The sequence below is a fragment of the Papio anubis genome, chromosome 19 (assembly GCF_008728515.1).
Source record: "Papio anubis isolate 15944 chromosome 19, Panubis1.0, whole genome shotgun sequence".
NCBI classification, from domain to species: Eukaryota; Metazoa; Chordata; class Mammalia; order Primates; family Cercopithecidae; genus Papio; species Papio anubis.
In genome coordinates this window covers 3,578,269-3,595,840 of record NC_044994.1, presented here as the reverse complement: position 1 = coordinate 3,595,840, position 17,572 = coordinate 3,578,269, and the positions used below count along the sequence as shown (strand labels likewise).

General features: G+C 41.9%; 1 protein-coding gene across 1 annotated transcript in view; it reads left to right on the top strand.

Moving 5' to 3' along the window:
- Positions 1–16,954, top strand: part of RAB31 (RAB31, member RAS oncogene family) — a 149,497-nt gene extending 132,543 nt beyond the window's left edge. Inside the window, exon 7 of the mRNA XM_003914153.4 lies at positions 13,584–16,954. Within this exon, the coding sequence (XP_003914202.1) occupies positions 13,584–13,678 (95 nt within the window). The 3' untranslated portion in view covers positions 13,679–16,954. The remainder of the gene's footprint in view (positions 1–13,583) is intronic.
- The last annotated feature ends 618 nt before the right edge of the window (positions 16,955–17,572 follow it).

Genomic DNA, 17,572 nt, shown 5'->3' with positions numbered 1-17,572 from the left:
TTATCAGATGCCATGGATACAAAATCTACAGCTGTGCAGTTGTTAACACCCACTTCTCTTATCCTCTCGATTCTAGATTTCCATGATTCTGTACTCGAAGCTGTTCACTCTGAGTTCTGTAAATTAAAATGAAGTAATCCTGTTGCAAAAATAATATTTATTTTAATTGAAAATTATGCATTCTATAGCATTTTATGTTAGTATATTGAGGGGAGGAGAGATAAAATAGACAAGGTATAGAATTCAAAGTCACCTGTTAGATGGGATGACTTTAGGCAAACTAAGGGAACGTTCCCGTAATTTTTTTTGCCGGATAAACTCCTACAAAAAGTAATGTCTCCATTGTGTGTGACCCGAAATTGGGAACTGGGCGCAGGGTTGGTGTGTACAGGTACCGCTTGTGTCTGGTGAGCTAATTATGGAGGTTGATAACCTCCATCCTGGTCCCAGTGCTGGGTCCTGTGATGCTTACGGTATGCCGGCTCCCGGGGAATCACCTTATCAGCCAGAGCTGGTTCCCAGTTAATGGCCCTGCCAGCATATCTATCTGCAGCTGCGAGGCTTCCAGCTCCACAGATTTAACCTTCATAGGTTCTCTGGTTGTGTCATTCTGTTCCGGATTCTGCCAGAGAAGTCCCTGCTGACTTCCCAGACTTTCCCGTCTGGGAAAAGTGCTCTGAGACACCCTCAGGAAAGGTCAACCGGAGCATTATCAGGGACGTTGGGAGAAGTACAGGTGTTTGATGAAATGCTGGCCCTGAAGTTCCTGGAATATCCACCTTAGGAGGAGTTGAACCCCAAAACAATTGTCCTCAAATATCTTAGCTCCAGACAACTCCAGAAGGGAGACTGATGGTTCGATCTCTCTCCTGCCTCAGGTCGTTTTTGTCAGAGCTCTCAAAGTCAGAGAAGCCGTGGCTTCCAGAACAGTTTTGATTTCCGTTTAACTGGTTTGAGTGCCTTACTTTAGACTCCAGGAACCCACAGGAGGGAGTCTTGTTTATGTTGGTTTGATGGAGAATTCACTGCAGATGAGGAATTCTGACCTGCCTTACCTACACTATGCAGAGATATGCAAAAGAAATGTGCAAAAGAATGGCCCGGAGCCTCCCCTCCCCGGCCGCTGGCCCTTCCCTTCACTGGGGTCCTCACCCTCTTCCCTTCTTACCACCTTCCCTTTCTTTCCTGCTATGATTTCATACTCCCAACAGAATAGTTTCAGACTCCTTGCCCTGAATGGCTGAACTCTAGCAGGCTAGGGCTGGAATTTCATGTGGGAAACCCCACGTCCCCACACTCCTCTCCCTTCTCCATCGTGGGCAGCGGATACAGATGCTCTCTGGAGTTCTGTCACTCTGGGTGACATCTAAGTTTGGGCTCGAACTCATTACGTTAGCCTCACATTTCCTCAGATTAAACTCATTCTCTTCTGGAGGTGTTAGGCTTTTCTGCTATGTTCAGCTATGAAACATTCTGTTTTTCATGGTGGTTTTAACGAATGAAGCTAGATAGCTCCTGAGGACGATTGCCTTAGCACCTTCCATCCTTACAGCCCCGCGTACTCCTCAGAGCCCCCTCCTCCTCCCTAGCTCCCTGGCCTTGGAAGTCCCCCAGCACAGAGAGCAGTGGTCAGCCAGGAGAGCCTGGTGCCTTCTATGACCTGAACTTCAGCTTGAGGTCTCTGCACCAGCTGGGAGACTCTCTGAAGTTTATGAAAGTCATTATTAAAATTTTAAAAAATCAAATAAGGACCCGAAAGAGAGGAAGCCTGAGCAGGAAGTACTATACTAATATCATTTTTTCTTTTTTTTTTTCTAAGACAGAGTCTTTCTCTGTTGCTCAGGCTGGAGTGCAGTGGTGAAATCATAGCTCACTGCACCCTCCACCTCCTGGGCTCAAGCAATCCTCCCACCTCAGCCACCTGGGTAGCTGGGACTACAGGTGTACACCACCACACCCAGCTAAATTTTGGGATTTTTAGTAGAGTCAAGGTCTCGCCATGTTGCCTAGGCTGGTCTCAAACTTCTGAGCTCAAGCAATCTTCCCCCATCGGCCTCCCAAAGTGCCAGGATTACAGGTGTGAGCCACCACACATGGCTTGTAGTAATAACTTAAAAGATATTTATCCAGTATAAATCCCTTCCGGTGTGTGACAGGTACTTTGAACAGTTTAATTCCTCAGATCCTGGTGGTCTACTTTATGAAAAAACAAGTGCTTTGCTTAAACATGGGTAATTATGGTTTCAAAGTAATTAATTCCTGTATAAACCATCAAATACCCACATCACCTGATCTTTCATGTCACCTAAACAATTGTTTGTTTCTGTTTCATTATACTTTGGTTGTAATTGCCTTAACAAAGAAAGCTTGTAAATAAACAGTCATGGCAAAACCTCAGTCTGTCCATCTGTCTGGCTATCCATCTGTCTGTCTGTCTATCCGTCTATCTATCTGTCTGTTTATCCATCTGTCCATCCATCCATCTGTCTGTTCATCTGTCCATTTGTCTATCTGTCCATCTGCCTGTCTGTCTGTCTCTGTCCTTCTGTCCATCTGTGTGTATATCCATCTCTCTAGCTGTCCATCTGTCTATCCATCTGTCTATTCATCTGTCTATCTGTCCACCCGTCTGTCCATCTGTCCGCCTGTCTATCTGCATGTGTAAGTACTGGTGCCTATCTTTTGCCTCTTTTCTCCTTCAGGTGAATTTCTTCAGAATGGGATTCTGTAGCCTAATTGCAGGTTAATTTAAAACACACTTCCAAGTGCACTTAAATATATTGCAACAGACTTTTCATTTATTTTTCTTTTCCCTGTTCCTACTTATATTACATGTGCTCCTCCCTGAGCTTAAAATAGAACTACATATTGCTGACACCTAGGCTCCCCAAAGCAATGTTCCACAGTCAACTATGCCTGGAGAAAAGATGCAACACAAAGTTCAGGAGCTGTGAAAATCAAAGCCCTTTAAAAAGGTGTGCTTAAACAAAATTAGTTCACACTGACTGGAATGAAGAGATGAATGTTTCTCTTTTGCATTCCCATAGTGTTCATAAACCAGAAATGAGACAACTGTGTTTTCTGAACATTGGCAAATACAGTGTCTAACTGGAGACTGCTTACAAAAATATGTTATCTTGGTAAAGACTGAAGCTACCCTGCAAAGGATTTAGGTGCTGCCCTGTTTGGGGTGATCTGTGCACAGTTTGTCCTCCTCATATATATTGTCGTCTGAGTGGTATTCCTCCAGGCACCCTTTTCTAAATCACATTTTTAGACCTACTGTATCTGCCTGCATGTGCTAATTCTCTTCCAGGCATTTCTACCCAGGGTTTGTTTATTTTTCTTCCTTGGGCTCTTACACCCAAGGAAGAAAAGTAAAAACTTGAGGTTACTTTTGGTGTGTTCTGTCATTTTGACACTTACACATATTCTATCTTTAAATGATATTCCAAGCGTTTAGGTGTTCTAGGGAGATCGCAAGTTCTTTGGGAGCTTGTCTTTTGTATTCCCCATAAAGCTGAGACTAGTAAATGGAATGGGGCTAAATTCGGGGTTTCGAATTTGGATCTCCGTCCTCATCTCATGATATAAAGTGAAATGTAATCACTTTTCTCTGGGAATTTAAGGTTGAAGAACAGCAGATTAGACCAGCCTACTTAATCTTGATTCGTTTATTCACAAATAGATACTGTGCTCTTTTATGGGTAGGTGCCATGCTAGACCCTGGGGACGGCAAGGTGACAAAGCACAGTGACAGCGGAGAGGGGGAGACAGCTGCGGGCACAGTCAGATCGGTGTCTGGTGACTCTTGGTAATCAGTGCTGCGCAGCGAAGGAGCGGACTGTGAGAGGTTACTATGGGGCGAGGGAGTGGCTTTAGATTGGGTGGGGAAGGCCTCCCCGAGGAAATGATTTTAAGCTGGACTGAAAAACAAGAAAAGGCCAGTGGGCAAAGAGCTATCGGGCAGAGCAAACTGCAGGAGCCAAGTCGAGGCAGGAAATGGCAGGAAACAGCCTGGTGCTTTTAAGGAAGAGCAAGGCGTGCAGTGGGAAGCTGTGGTGAGAGACTCAGAAGGGCCTTGCCATGGGGGTAAGGGTGATCTTCTGAAACAATGGGAAGCCCCTCAAGCTTTTTTTTTTTTGAGACAGAGTCTCGCTCTGTCGCCCAGGCTGGAGTGCAGTGGCGCGATCTCGGCTCACTGCAACCTCCGCCTCCCGGGTTCACGTCATTCTCCTGCCTCAGCCTCCCGAGTAGCTGGGACTACAGGTGCCCGCCACCTCGCCCGGCTAATTTTTTTTTTTATTTTTTAGTAGACACAGGATTTCACCGTGTTAGCCAGGATGGTCTCAATCTCTTGACCTCGTGATCCCCTTGCCTCGGCCTCCCAAAGTGCTGGGATTACAGGTGTGAGCCACTGCGCACGGCCAAGCCCCTCAAGTTTTGAAAGCAGTAGTGGAGAGTGTCCAATTTACATTTACAAAAAAAGATCACACTTAGAAGGAGGAAGGTCTCTGCCTGTGTCAATCAGGTGGCATGCGATTGTAGTAATCCAGGAGAGAAGTGGCTTGGATGGGGGTGGAGGAAGTGGAGCTGGATTTCAGAAATCTTCTGGAAGAAGAACCAGTAACACTGGAAGGAGATGGGGAATGAGGAAGACGGCATTACCAAGAATCATCCCCGGGTTCTGTTTCCCGGAATGAGGAGGATTGGCATAGGAACAAGTGCTCTGGGCTGGATTTGGTTATGAGCCTAGCATATAGGATTCTGGATTGTGGGGAACCCAAGTTTTGGTTTGTAGATTATTACTATTTTTTTATTTTTAGAGATGAGGTCACACTGTATTGTCCAGACTGGTCTTGAACTCCTGGGCTCAAGTGATCCTCCCGCCTTGGCCTCCCAAAGTGTTGGGATTACAGGTGTGCGCCACCATGCCCATCTGGTTTGTGGATTTTAATTACTCTACTCAAATATCTTTTAGAAAGTATTTTAACTTTTCCTGAGGGCAAAGAGAGGTAGAGCTGCGGTCTCAGCAGAAAAATGTCTGGATTGAAGTGGGACCCAGCAAAATAGCTGTGCTTTTGCTCTAGTTAATTTAAATGTTGACTATGGCAGAGAAAGCAGGACTTTGTCCTGAAAATTATACTTGGAGACACTAGAGACATTAGACTAGGTTTTATATTTGTTGTTAGTTTGAGAGCAAAGTGAGAAACATTTGTTTTACTAAGGTGAATATATGGGCATGGTGGTGTGTGCCTATAGTCCTAGATACTCTGGAGACTGAGGCAGGAGGATCACTTGGGCCCAGGAGTTTGAGGCTGCAGTGAGCTATGGTTGCGTCACTGCCCTCCAGCCTAGGCAACAGAACAAGATCCTATCTCTAAAACAAATAAAAAAGGTAAATATATTTAGAGGCACAAGCGTATTGGCTTGGAAAATTGGAATAGGGTGTTAATATGAAAGACAACAAGTTAACACTTGTGGGTAGTAATCATGTCTTGTTCTGGAATCATTTGTTCACAGAGTGTTGTGCTATAGGCACCTTTGGTTAATAGCAGGTTTAAAAAATTTTAAAGCAAAGCAAAAGGTTTGCAGATTTTATAATAGTACAGCAAGCTGTCAGTGAAGGTAAGTTTAGCAGTTAAGGAACAAGGAAATGACAAAGACAAAGTTTGTCCACTTTCTTACCCCCAAAAACATTAATTGACCAAATGCAATCCACTTAAGAAAGTGGACAAACTTTCTTACCCCACAAACGTTAAGTCAGTGAATGTGAAATAATGTCGTTTCCACCTATGGGCAAGTTGGGTCTTCAAAAGGCCTGTCTTTTATTCCAGCAATTCTAAAGAAGAAATTGGTCAGGTGTGCAAACATAACAACAAGATTTAACATGTATGGAGCTCTGATTCCGTGCTTTTGTTGCCATTGCTGAAATATATACTAGCTCATTAATGCACCCTTGATCCTATGGAGGAGGCACTGTTATCATCCCTATTTTACAGATGAGGAGATTGAGGCCTGGAGAGGCTTGTAACTTTCCCCAGGACACACAGCTAATAAGTGAGAGACAGGCAGGCAGGCTCCGGGGCACATGCTCTTAGCTTGTCTATATCGTGTCTCATTGCACAGCCTGGTTTATTGTAACATTATTCATGATAGCAGAAAACAGGAAATCACTGAACTGTCCAAAAGTTAGGAAATAGTTTTTAAGAAATCATGGTACACCGATATAAACGGGTAATTCAAAAGGATGACATACATCTTTGCCGACATAAAAAGATAAATCGTGGAATGTGAAATGGAAGTTACAGAGCAGTTCATATAATATCCTGATTTCATGTATTTCATATTTCACATTTCATAATATATTTTAGTATCATATTTCATATATTTCATAATATATTTCAATATATCATATATAATGATAAATAATATATTATTCCAAGAATATATCCTTCTTGGAAGGATACATATCAAAATGTTAACAGTGGTTGTTTCATGGTGGTCAGATACCAGGGAACTTAAAAAACACTTTATTATGTAAAATTTCAAACATATACACAAGTACACTGAATAATATAGTGAGCCATTGTTTACTCAGAACGAAACTTGTGTCATCTCTATCCCATCCTGTGCTCACCACCTGTATTATTTTGAAGAGAATCTCAGACATCTAATTTAATCTGTAAATATTTTGTCCATAGTTTTCTTAAACAATGACAACTATGTTATCATATGAATAACCAGAATACTGTTATATTAATTGCTATCACAAATAAACAGTCGGTGGTCAAATTTCCAAAAAGTTCATAGTTGTCATAAATGGTTTCTTTGTTTGCATGTTACCATTTGTTTACATCAGAATGGAAATAATCTCCACATGCTGGGATTAGTTGGTGTGTCTTTTAGGCCTCTCTTAAGCAATAGGTTTCCATTACATCTTTCTTTTTACCCCATGTGCAATTTGTTTATCCAAGAAATTAGATCAGTTTTCCTGCAGAGTTTAAGACAGTATGGATTTTGCTGCGTTCCTTTTTTTTTTTCCTAAGTAGTATTCCGTTGCATGCATAAACCACAATTTGTTAATCTATTCACCTAATAAGTGGATTGTTTCCAGTTTTGGGTGATAACCAGTAAGGGTGCTATAAGCATTCATGTACAAGTCTTTGTGTACGTAAATATCAAGGAATGGAATGGCTGGCTTATCTGGTAGGTGTGTGTTTAACTTTCTAAGATTGGAATGCCAAACTGTCTTCCAAGTGGTTTCACTACAATATATTAACACCACCAAGGTGTGGGAGTTCCAGTTGCTCCAAGTCCTTGTCAACACTTGGTACTGTCTGTTTGTAAAATGTTAACCATTCAAAAGGAAGTATAGTGGTATCTCATTGTGATTTTTGTTTGCATTTTCCTAATGACTAGTAATGTTGAGTGTCTTTTCATGAGCTTGTTTTCAATTTATATAACTTGGTGAAGAGCCTGTTCAAATTTTAACCATTTTATATCGGGTTGTTTGTCTTCTTATTGTTGAGTTCTAAAGATTACTTATGTATTTTGGATACATATTTTTTATCAGATATTTGTTTTTCAATTATTTTCTCCCAGGCTGTGGCTTGTCTTCATTTTCTTGACAGTGTTGTTTGGAGAAAAGAGGTTTTTAATTATTGATGAAGTATAGTTTGTCAGATTTTTCCCTCTTGATTTGTGCTTTTTGTGTCTTATAGTTTCTAAATGTTAAAATAACAAAATTAAAGGGATACATCCATATAATGGAATATTATAAGGGATAAAAAGAAAATGAGCTATCAAACCATAAAAAATGTGGAAGAACCTTAAATGTGTATTGCTGAGTGAAAGGAGCCAATCTGAAAAGGCTACACACTGTATGATTCCAACTACATGACACTCTGCCTACTACATGACACTCTGGAGGAGACAAAATTGTGGAGTCAATGAAAAGATCAGTGGTTACTGTAGGTTATTGGGGGAGGGATGAATTGGTGGGTCACAGGATTTTTAGGGCAGTGAAACTGTTCTGTCTGATACTATAATGGAGAATACATACTATTATACATTTATCAAAACCCATAAAACATACAGTGCCAAAAGTGAACCCTCCTGTGAACTATAGACTTTCCTTATTAGTAATGTCTTCAGCAAATATTGGTTCATCAGTTGTTACAAATGTTCCACTAAAGCAAGATGTTAAAAATGGGAGAAATTGGAGATGAGGAGAGGAAGGTATATGCCAACTCTCTATTTTTCACCCAATTTTTTTCCGTAAACCAAAAACTGCCTAAAAAATAAATAAAGTCTATCAATTAAAAAAAAGAAAGGGAAAGGTGCCTTTGAGTGGTAGGGAAGCCTAATGATTTTTTCTCAGGTTTTCTTTTTTTTTTTTAACTTTAAGTTCCGGGATACATGTGCAGAACGTGCAGGTTTGTTACATAGGTATACATGTGCCATGGTGGTTTGCTGCACCTATCAATCCGTCATCTAGGTTTTAAGCCCTGCATGCATTAGGTATTAGTCCTAATGCTCTCCCTCCCCTCGCACCCCATCCCCTGACAGGTCCTGGTGTGTGATGTTCCCCTCCCTGTGTCCATGTGTTCTCATTGTTTAACTCCCACTTATGAGTGAGAACACTTGGTGTTTGGTTTTCTGTTCCTGTGTTAGTTTGCTGAGATGATTTTAAAGTAGCTTACATCCCTCTGTGTTGGACACCTCGGCATTTTGGACCAATTGTGACCTCCCTGATTTCCCTCGTGTAGGTGCATCACCACTTCTTTACCTCCCTAGACTTTTAACTTCAGATTTTTTGGTCTCTGTCTCGACTCTCCCGCCTCTAGGCAGTTGTCACCTCCTGCCAAGCATCTTCCACAGTTTCCCTTTCCATCTGTGCTTCCTGTTTCCCCATGGTACATTTAAGGCTCACTTAATCCCTGACCTGGGCTTTCCAGGCCTTCTGACCCAATGAGCTTCTCACCTGAGAATCCATTCCAGTCCTATATAGCATGTAGTATGTTCCTCTTTATCCTAATATTCAGGGCCTTCTAGTAATCCTAATATTGTCTTCTTTGTGACAGCAAAAGGACAGTGATAGGGAATAACTTCAAGTAGCATGTGTGTGTCCCCCAGTTCTGCGTTCTTAGGACGATGTTCCATGATCGTGAGTCATTGCTGTGTTCCAGAGACCGCCTCTCTACATGGCTGGAGGCTAGAGGTCATTATCAAGAGTGAATACTGCCAAGTCCTAGCAAACTTGGTCAAGTTACTCATCTGAATGATTCAGAAAATCAGATCAAGAAATAGATGTTACACAGCAACCGCCAGCATTGCTAACACCAAACAAAAGATAGCCAAGCCTAGTAAATACTGGAACTGGAATGAAAGGAGAGAAGAATTACATACAGTGGAATTGTTAGGGGGGAATCAGCGCTCCCTGGTCTACTACACAGGGAAAGGGAACAGCCCCAGCTAAGCTTGCTGTTTTATTTTTGTTGTGTGTAAATGCATTACAGACCAGTTCAGAGCCAGGATAAAACTTACAGGCTAGGAATTTGTTTTCACATACTGTGTTCCTGTGGAATCATTTCTAAAACCTGCTTTTCCTCTAGGCTGTCAACTTTCAGGAAAACTGAACTTCAAAAAAAAAGTCCTTTAAACTTCTCCTAGACAGCATCTTACAAAATCCAAACCCTATTAAAATAAACACTCTGGCCTCAAATTTATGCTCAAGGACAGCTTGTTCTGGAGGCTGAGTACTTAGAGCACATTTTGTAAGAGTGGAAACCTACAGGCGAGGCTCAGAGCCTTGTCAGATGTTTGTGTATATATTTTTGTCCTGCTGTATGCCCGTGTAAATAATACTGATTCAACAGTGTTCCAAGGTGATCACCTTGGTACAGAATGCCATGGCCATTTTCCAAAACCATGTCTTTGTGTAAGTGCCTTGAACCTTCCGGTAAGTTCTGAATCCCTTAGGCCCTAAGATCGGGATTTGCGTTCGGGGTTTGCGTGCTGGTTTCACGTTCTGGTTTCCTGGTGCAGGCTCCCTTCTCCTTTTAAAGGTGCCGGCCTCATTGTTAGGATCTGGCTTCTCTCTGTCTCTGTGTGGAAGCATTTCCTTCTCCCTGTGTTTGAGGTTGGCATGTGTGTGACTCATCGCAGGCTGGGAGTTTTGTACATGAGCAGCGTGGGTCCCGGTCCACTGACTGAACCCTGAGAATCGACGGTGACCATGAATCACACAGCATTTCTCCCCGCCATGCAAAACCCATGAGCCGTGCCCAGAAGCCCTCGACTGCTGGGGACTCCCTCCATCTTCATTGCTTCCTCCGCTTTTAGTGACGGCTGTGTGTGTTCCTTTCCCACATTCGCTCTGTAAGTGAGGAAGGCTCGGAGGTTTTAAATAACTGGTCCGAGTTCAGTGAACTGGAATGCTGACTCTCTCACTTCTCAAGACTCTTTCTACCAAAGGAGAAAAATGAAGTCTGAGAAATATTTTACTCTAATAAGTGAAATTTTGAATATTCCGAAGATAAAGGAGCCTGGCACTCCTAAGAAGCCAGGTTCAACAGCTGATTCAGGAGTGCTGCTAGGAGTTCAAAACATGCGGGAAGGGAGTCTCCTTGAGACACAGCCAGGCCTTCCTCAATTTTGCATTCTAGGCATCAGTGCTCATTGCTGACTGGGGAGAGAAATGAGAGGCAGCAAAGAGGAAGGAGGTGGCAGAAAGCGAGGAAAGGTGTGGACAGACCGTCCTGGCATCCTACTTTGCTATCTGTACGCTCTTTGTTTCTAGATTTTCACTATACTTTTGTCATTTTAATAACTGTCTTACATCTAAATTTTTTCTTTAATTTATATACTTTCCAAAGCAAAAAGCTTATGGAAACAAGACATGAGGGAAGTAAAGTCGTGGAGGGCTAAAAAGCTAATGCTGTTGTGCTAACATTAGAGTTAGCATAAGGACACCACAAAGTTGATGTTAGCATAGGATGTTGATTTTGATACTGTAAAAAATGCTGAAATGTCAACTCCTTTTACTGATAAGTAAACAGCTCTTGGCTCTTGGCTAACTAGGGCAACAGCTATACCCACGAGAATTATAGTACTGTCCAAAAATATTTCAGGTGCAAAAGCAAAAGTCCTCCTCGGTGTGTAACACACTCAGGAGGCCCCTGAAATATGACTAACTTCAATAATGATGTAACTCAACACTGTCACCCCTTTCTCTTTAGGAGTAAGTAACTCTTTATTGGCAAGATCTGACTTGGCTAGATCTTTAAAGAGTACTGGTAGTCATTGGAGACTTCCTTCTCTATTTATCACTTAAGGTTGACCAAGTAGAAGAGGCGTTTTGTTTACTCCCTTTTAATTGTGATCAATTTAAAAGAATAGCTTGTCCAGAAAAGGAAAATCATACTTACGGTCTCCTTTGCGCCTGGGTTAGGACTGAAGTGTTTTGGGGCTGGCCTGCAAAAGCTCCGTAGATCTCTGTTGGCTACACAAAATGGCAAAAGCCACAGCTGCAGAAATTGTTGCAAACTTTTCATTTGCTTCATCGTCAAATGAAGATCTCTACTATTACTTTTGAGTTTGGAGTTAAATGCTGGTGACCTTAATCTTTATGCTTAATTAAGCTTTGGTGACTGTCCATACCATCTGATCTACGCAGTGTATTATTACCTTTGAAATCAACTCTTTATGTCCCTTGTGGAAATGCACCTCTCCTGGGGTGTTTTTGACTCTCTCTATGGTCATTGGGTAAGATCCACTTGCATTAAGACTTTGTCAGGGCTCAACACATGGTCAGTATTCCGTGCTTTCAGTGTGTGTTCAGATTCTCCTCTTACTGGTTTTCTTAGACTGTACTGTTCTCTAAGCAAATGCCCATGTGTGATTTTTAAGATGTGGTGGGGAAAAATAATCAATAGCACAACCAAAAAAAAAAAAACAAAAGACCTCGTCTTTAGAACCAATTTCCCTTTCACTTCTAATTACTGGTTCCTTAGCAAGCAAGTACACTAACTAGCCTCTATATATATATATACACACACACACACACACACACATATATATATATTCATTTTGGGCTAGGCCTGGTGGCTCATACCTGTAATCTCAGCACTTTAGGAGACCAAGGTGAGAGGATCACTCGAGGCCAGAAGTTTGAGACCAGCCTGGGCAACATAGCAAGACCCTATCTCTACCAAAAAAAAAAAAAATTATCGGGGCGTGTGATGGCGCACACCTATAGTCCCAGCTACTCAGAAGGTTGAGGTGGGAGGATCCCTTTAGCCCAGGAATTCGAGGTTGCAGTAAGCCATGATCAAGCCACTGCACTTCAGCCTGGGTAACAGAGTGAGGCCCTGTCTCAAGAATAAAACAGAATCCTCAGTTTAGAGCTAGTGTTTCATGCCTTTTTCAAGGGGGATAGAAAAGTAGCAGAGAGAGCTAATGTGGTTTAATGGGAAGAGCACAGGCCTTGGCACCCATGAGGAAATCAAGGTGTAGATTATAATCAAAGCACCAGCTCTACTACCGCCTATTATTGATGGAACTTTCAGCAAAGCGCTCAAGTTCTTGAGTCACAGTGAAATGGTGATAATAACGACCATTGCGTCAAATTCACAGGGCGAGGTGAGGATGGTGTTTGTGAAAATCTTTGAAAACTGGGAGCTACTAAGGTTATTTCCAGATTGCATTGCCTTTTTTCAGAGAACAATTTTATTGAGATAAAATTCACATACCATACATTTCACCCATTTCAAGTGTACAATTCGGTGGTGTTTGGTATATTCACAGATCCATGCAGCCATCAGCACAGTCAATTTTAGAATAATCACCTCATAAAGAAACCCATACCCTTTAGCTATCATCTCCCTGGCCCCTTCTATTGCCTGATTAATTTTTATTTTGTGTTTATTTATAGAGACTCTCTGATAATTTTTAAAATTAAGTTAAGTAAAAATAAGATTACTTTGTGGATGACATTAAAATACTGTTTCCTATGAAGTGTCTCTGTAGAGCTTTCCAGTTAATGATCTAAATGCCTTGGCAGGACGAGGGATGATGAGCTGAGTGTTAGTAAATGACATTGCTAGGAAGATTACAATTCAAATCCATTTCTATTTTGAGAAGCAGAAAAGATAGATGAGTACTCACTGTTACTGTTGAAGTCACGGTACCATGAAAGCTGCTCATTAAATCAGGACGGGTCTGTGGGAAGGCAGGGAGGGAAGAGTGCGCTGATGAGCCGAGGCTGGGTGGGAACTGTCCCCAGGAGTGGATCTTCCTAGTCCAGGAGATCCACACCATCGAGAAACTGCTGGACTGTTCCTCACCTGAACTTCCTAAGCCCATGAATTGGGCTTTATGCAGCAGAACTAGGGAGGAAAGCATAGGAAGAAGGAAGGGAGGGAGGAAAGGAAAGAAGGAGAAAGGAGCCCCTCTGGGAGCGCCTCTATTTTCTGCAGAGCCCAAACATTAAGCAGGAGTGTTGAAGCAGGGTGAAAATCTGTGTGTGCAGTGCTGGCTGTGGGAAAGGGAACTCACCCTTGGCCTCCTTTTTGTTCTAGGCCGCCAGATCCCACCCTTGGACCCCCATGAAAATGGAAACAATGGGATCAAACTTGTGAAGCCAACCAGTCAAGCCAGCCGCCGGTGCTGTTGACCCAAGGGCCGTGGTCCGTGGTACGTGGTACTTGAAGAAGCCAGAGCCCACATCCTGTGCGCTGCTGGAGGACGCTATGCTCGGTGGCCTGGCACCTCACTTTGAGAAGAGTGAGCACACTGGCTTTGCATCCTGGAAGACCTGCAGGGTGCGGGGCAGGAAATGTTCCTGAAAATGATTTTAGAAAACCCTGGGAAAACCCACCACATCACCACAAAATGGCCTTTAGTGTATGAAATGCACACAGAAGGGAAGTAGTTGCATTTTTGCTAAAAAAAAAAAAAAAAAAAAGAAAAGAAAAGAAAAAACCTTTAAAAATTCTTGGATGTACAAAAGTCTTACTGCCTTCTTATGTGTGCGGGATTCTAAAGTGGCGTTCCACTCGGATTTCCTGTGCTGCCTATCCAAATTCCAGTAACTACTTCGATGTCATTGCCTTTGTTACCTAACCAACCTTCACTGAAAAGCAAATTCAATTCAGGAGGTTAGTTTTTAGCTAGCTTTGGAAGCAAGCCTTTATTTATTACTTTTCAGAAGGAAATCAGAGACGTGTCAGTGGAGCGCCGCTCAGACTGAGACTTGAGCTATTACAGAAGCCAGGAAAAGTGTATTAGAAACTGTTGTCTACACCACTTTGAATTGGTGAACATTTTTCTAAGTTATGGTCATATATACCCAAACAAACCAAATCAAACTAAATTATTGCATATAATTTTGGGATCGGGTGGCCTAGTTTGAAAGAGTGATTTAAGTAATTACCATGTAAGTGGTGAGAGATGCAGGATATACACGTTGTTCAAGAGACCACCTGACATGCATCTCCTCCGCAGGAATACATTCCTCCTCTCTTAGAGAATTTAATGCACATAGTATTACTTTACTAAGAGAATATCTCTTGATGTCATATCTAGGGAAAGAGAATTAACTGGAATTAAATTTAATGTTTGAATCTAAATCATTGGGCAAACTTCTAATAATAGCAATTAATAATAGGTTACAGGAAAACCAGCCAGAGGAAGTATCAGCACTTTAAAATTCTAGACCCAAAAAAAACTACAAAATCAGAAAAAGTATTTTTATGTTTCTAGCTTGAGGAGAAGGGTTTTAGGGCTAACCAGAGGTCCGACCCTGGAATGCCAAGGAACTGAGATTGGGCTTCGATGAATACCTTCCTTTTCAGATTCCCTGTCTGCTCAATTAATTAAAGATGTTTGAATCCAAAGGAAGTAAAGGACAAAAAAGTGTGGAAAGGAAGAGAACTGATTCCTACTGAAAATTCAAATTCTATTACCATTCTAACGTTCATAAAAAGTTGGGATCAAGAAGCAGTTGATTTCCTGCCAGGGCTTATATTAGGGGGTGATTCTTAAAGGACATTAGGATTGGTGCTCAGAAATGGTTAATCATGCTGTGTGCTAACCAGGGCCAGCTGGAACCTTCTTTGCCATGAGCATTCAAGGGACAGCTAACCTTTATTGACAATCTATATCATGAAAGTCAGGAAAGAGATCATGAGCTGCTTGGATTAAAGACCTGGCACTTCAGTTACTCAGCACGCCTCCACGTCACTCACCTTAAGAGAGTTCATTGACAGTGTTAGGATGTGAAGGCTGGAAAACATTTATTTTGCTTCAAGAGTTCCATTTGGCTCTCCCAAATAGGTACCTCAAAAACTGTTAGCAAGTGGCATTTGGATGTCTTGGCAAGACCTTTTGCAAGGATTTTTAGGGTTTTTTCCACCTTGTCCACATTAATAATTGGCATGATTGTGCTTGCAGGCCAAGAAATGATCATACCCTTGCCAAAGGAAAAAAAAAAAAAAAAAAAAAAAAAAACGAGTTGAAAATTGAAGTGACCTCTTTCCAGCTGACATGCAGGCTTATTTTGTAGCCTTTCCTCATCCAGTTTTCCCTGAGAACCTGAGTTTATCTCTTGACAGCTGTTCAGGTTTTCAGCTGAGGGGTAAGTATCCTAGCTGAGAGTTTTGCATCTTTGGGCTGGGTTTGCAGTGGTTGTGTTTTGCATAAAATGTCTAGTCTTAGCCACACATAGTGAGCTACCCACTAATGAGCCCATGGTTTTATTTCAAAGGCACATGAGGGTGTGAAACCACTCTGTTACCTTTCTGTATTGCCTTAGCTATTCAAGCCAGTCAGAGGACAATATATATATTCTCATCAGCACTCAGAGCAGCCGGTGAAGAGAGGAGATCACACTTGGGCACACTGGGATTCACATAAACATCGTATCTTTGTGGATGCTGAAGCCTTGTCTACAATGAGGCTTTACAGCCTTCCTTTGTTTTGGTTCGGGATTACTTCCTGGCTGTCTAATAATTGAATCATAACCACATAATATTATGTAAAGGCCTGGAAATTTCTGTTGCCAAAAAAAAGTCATGTAGTTTCATGTGATGTAGCATCCTTGGCATCGTTTTCCAAAATTTGTTCTTTCTCCCTTTTTTTTTTCTTTCATGCGTGGCATGAGTGTGTATCTGTGTAAATATGATTGTATATGTGTTACCGCGACATATAATCCATTTCACTGGCTGAGTTTGGCCCCTAGCCATGTGTTAATATAAGGTAGCCATGGCTTCTCAGAGGGATGACTTCCCAGTGGAAATCTCCAAGAATGGCAGTGGAGTTGTGCAAGCATTATACGTCGCCACATAATTGACTTGCCATTTTATGGTTAAAAATGGCACATTAGGCTGTTGAATATGACGTTACCTTGCAGACCAAAAGGTTGAAGGCCCGAAACTAACTTTTAGCTAACAATAAGGGCTGTGCCCCAGTGGAAACTGAGTTCATTTTCTGAGAAAGGTTTGGATGACTGAAATATTTCCTCTACAATCAAGGACCTTGACATGTGATGGCTGAAACTGAGCTTTTTTGTGTGGGCTTCGGTTCTCACTGTTCTGCAATGCTCATGGCAAGTTGAATGGTGAGCTAGCTTAGAAATTAAAGGGCTCTGAGCTGTATTCAGACCGATTGGGTATCTAGCTTACCGTTTTAACATCATTTCGAAACCAGACCCCATAATCCGATGGCGCTGCCCTGTTGTGCAAACTGCTCCCTTTTCTCGTGTTTTTGTAAAGAGCTTCTGTCTGGGCCGGACCCAGCTCTTGCACATACAAGACACCGCTGCAGTCAGCTAGGACCTTTCCACCATGTATTCTGTTCTGTAGTAAAGCATTTCCATCAACAATGCCCAATTGTATCTGTTATTTTTGGTTTAACACACACTGATTCATACTAATAAATATTTTAAGTTTTATCAAGTTTGTCTTTTTCTTATTACAATGTTCAGTAGAATCATGTTTTAAAAATCAGTTAACTCAAACAGAGAATGATGATTCCCCAGGGAAATGTGCGCACCTGTACATATGCAGACGTACATAAGGATATTCTCTGAAACACTGTTTGCAATAGCAAAATGTTGCCTTCCACTAAGGAAATGGAAAAATGAAATGCGGCCCAGCCACATGATGAAAGCTACCAGGTAATGAAAATGAACTCACTATCAGGCATCAACGTGGATCTCAGAAACAGAATTTGGAGTGCAGGCTGCCATCCTGCACACCCCCAAGAGAGCCATCATAGTGGCCTGTATGAATGCAACCCTCAGGAACTGCAGTGCACAGCCTGGGCAACCAACCTGTGGCCCTGGCTGAGTGAATAAAGCAAGCTGAATAAGTACTAATGCATGTCAACTCACATAGAACTACAGACATTGTTTTTGAATGTGTTTGTGTGCTAAAAGAATTAGAAATTAAAACATGAACTTCATGATGGTCCTTACCTGAGGGGAGGCAGAGAAGTGAACAGGATCAGGGAGAGCAAAGTAACTCTTTGCTCTGTCATTTGTAGACAGATGCTCTGTCATGTCTGTCAT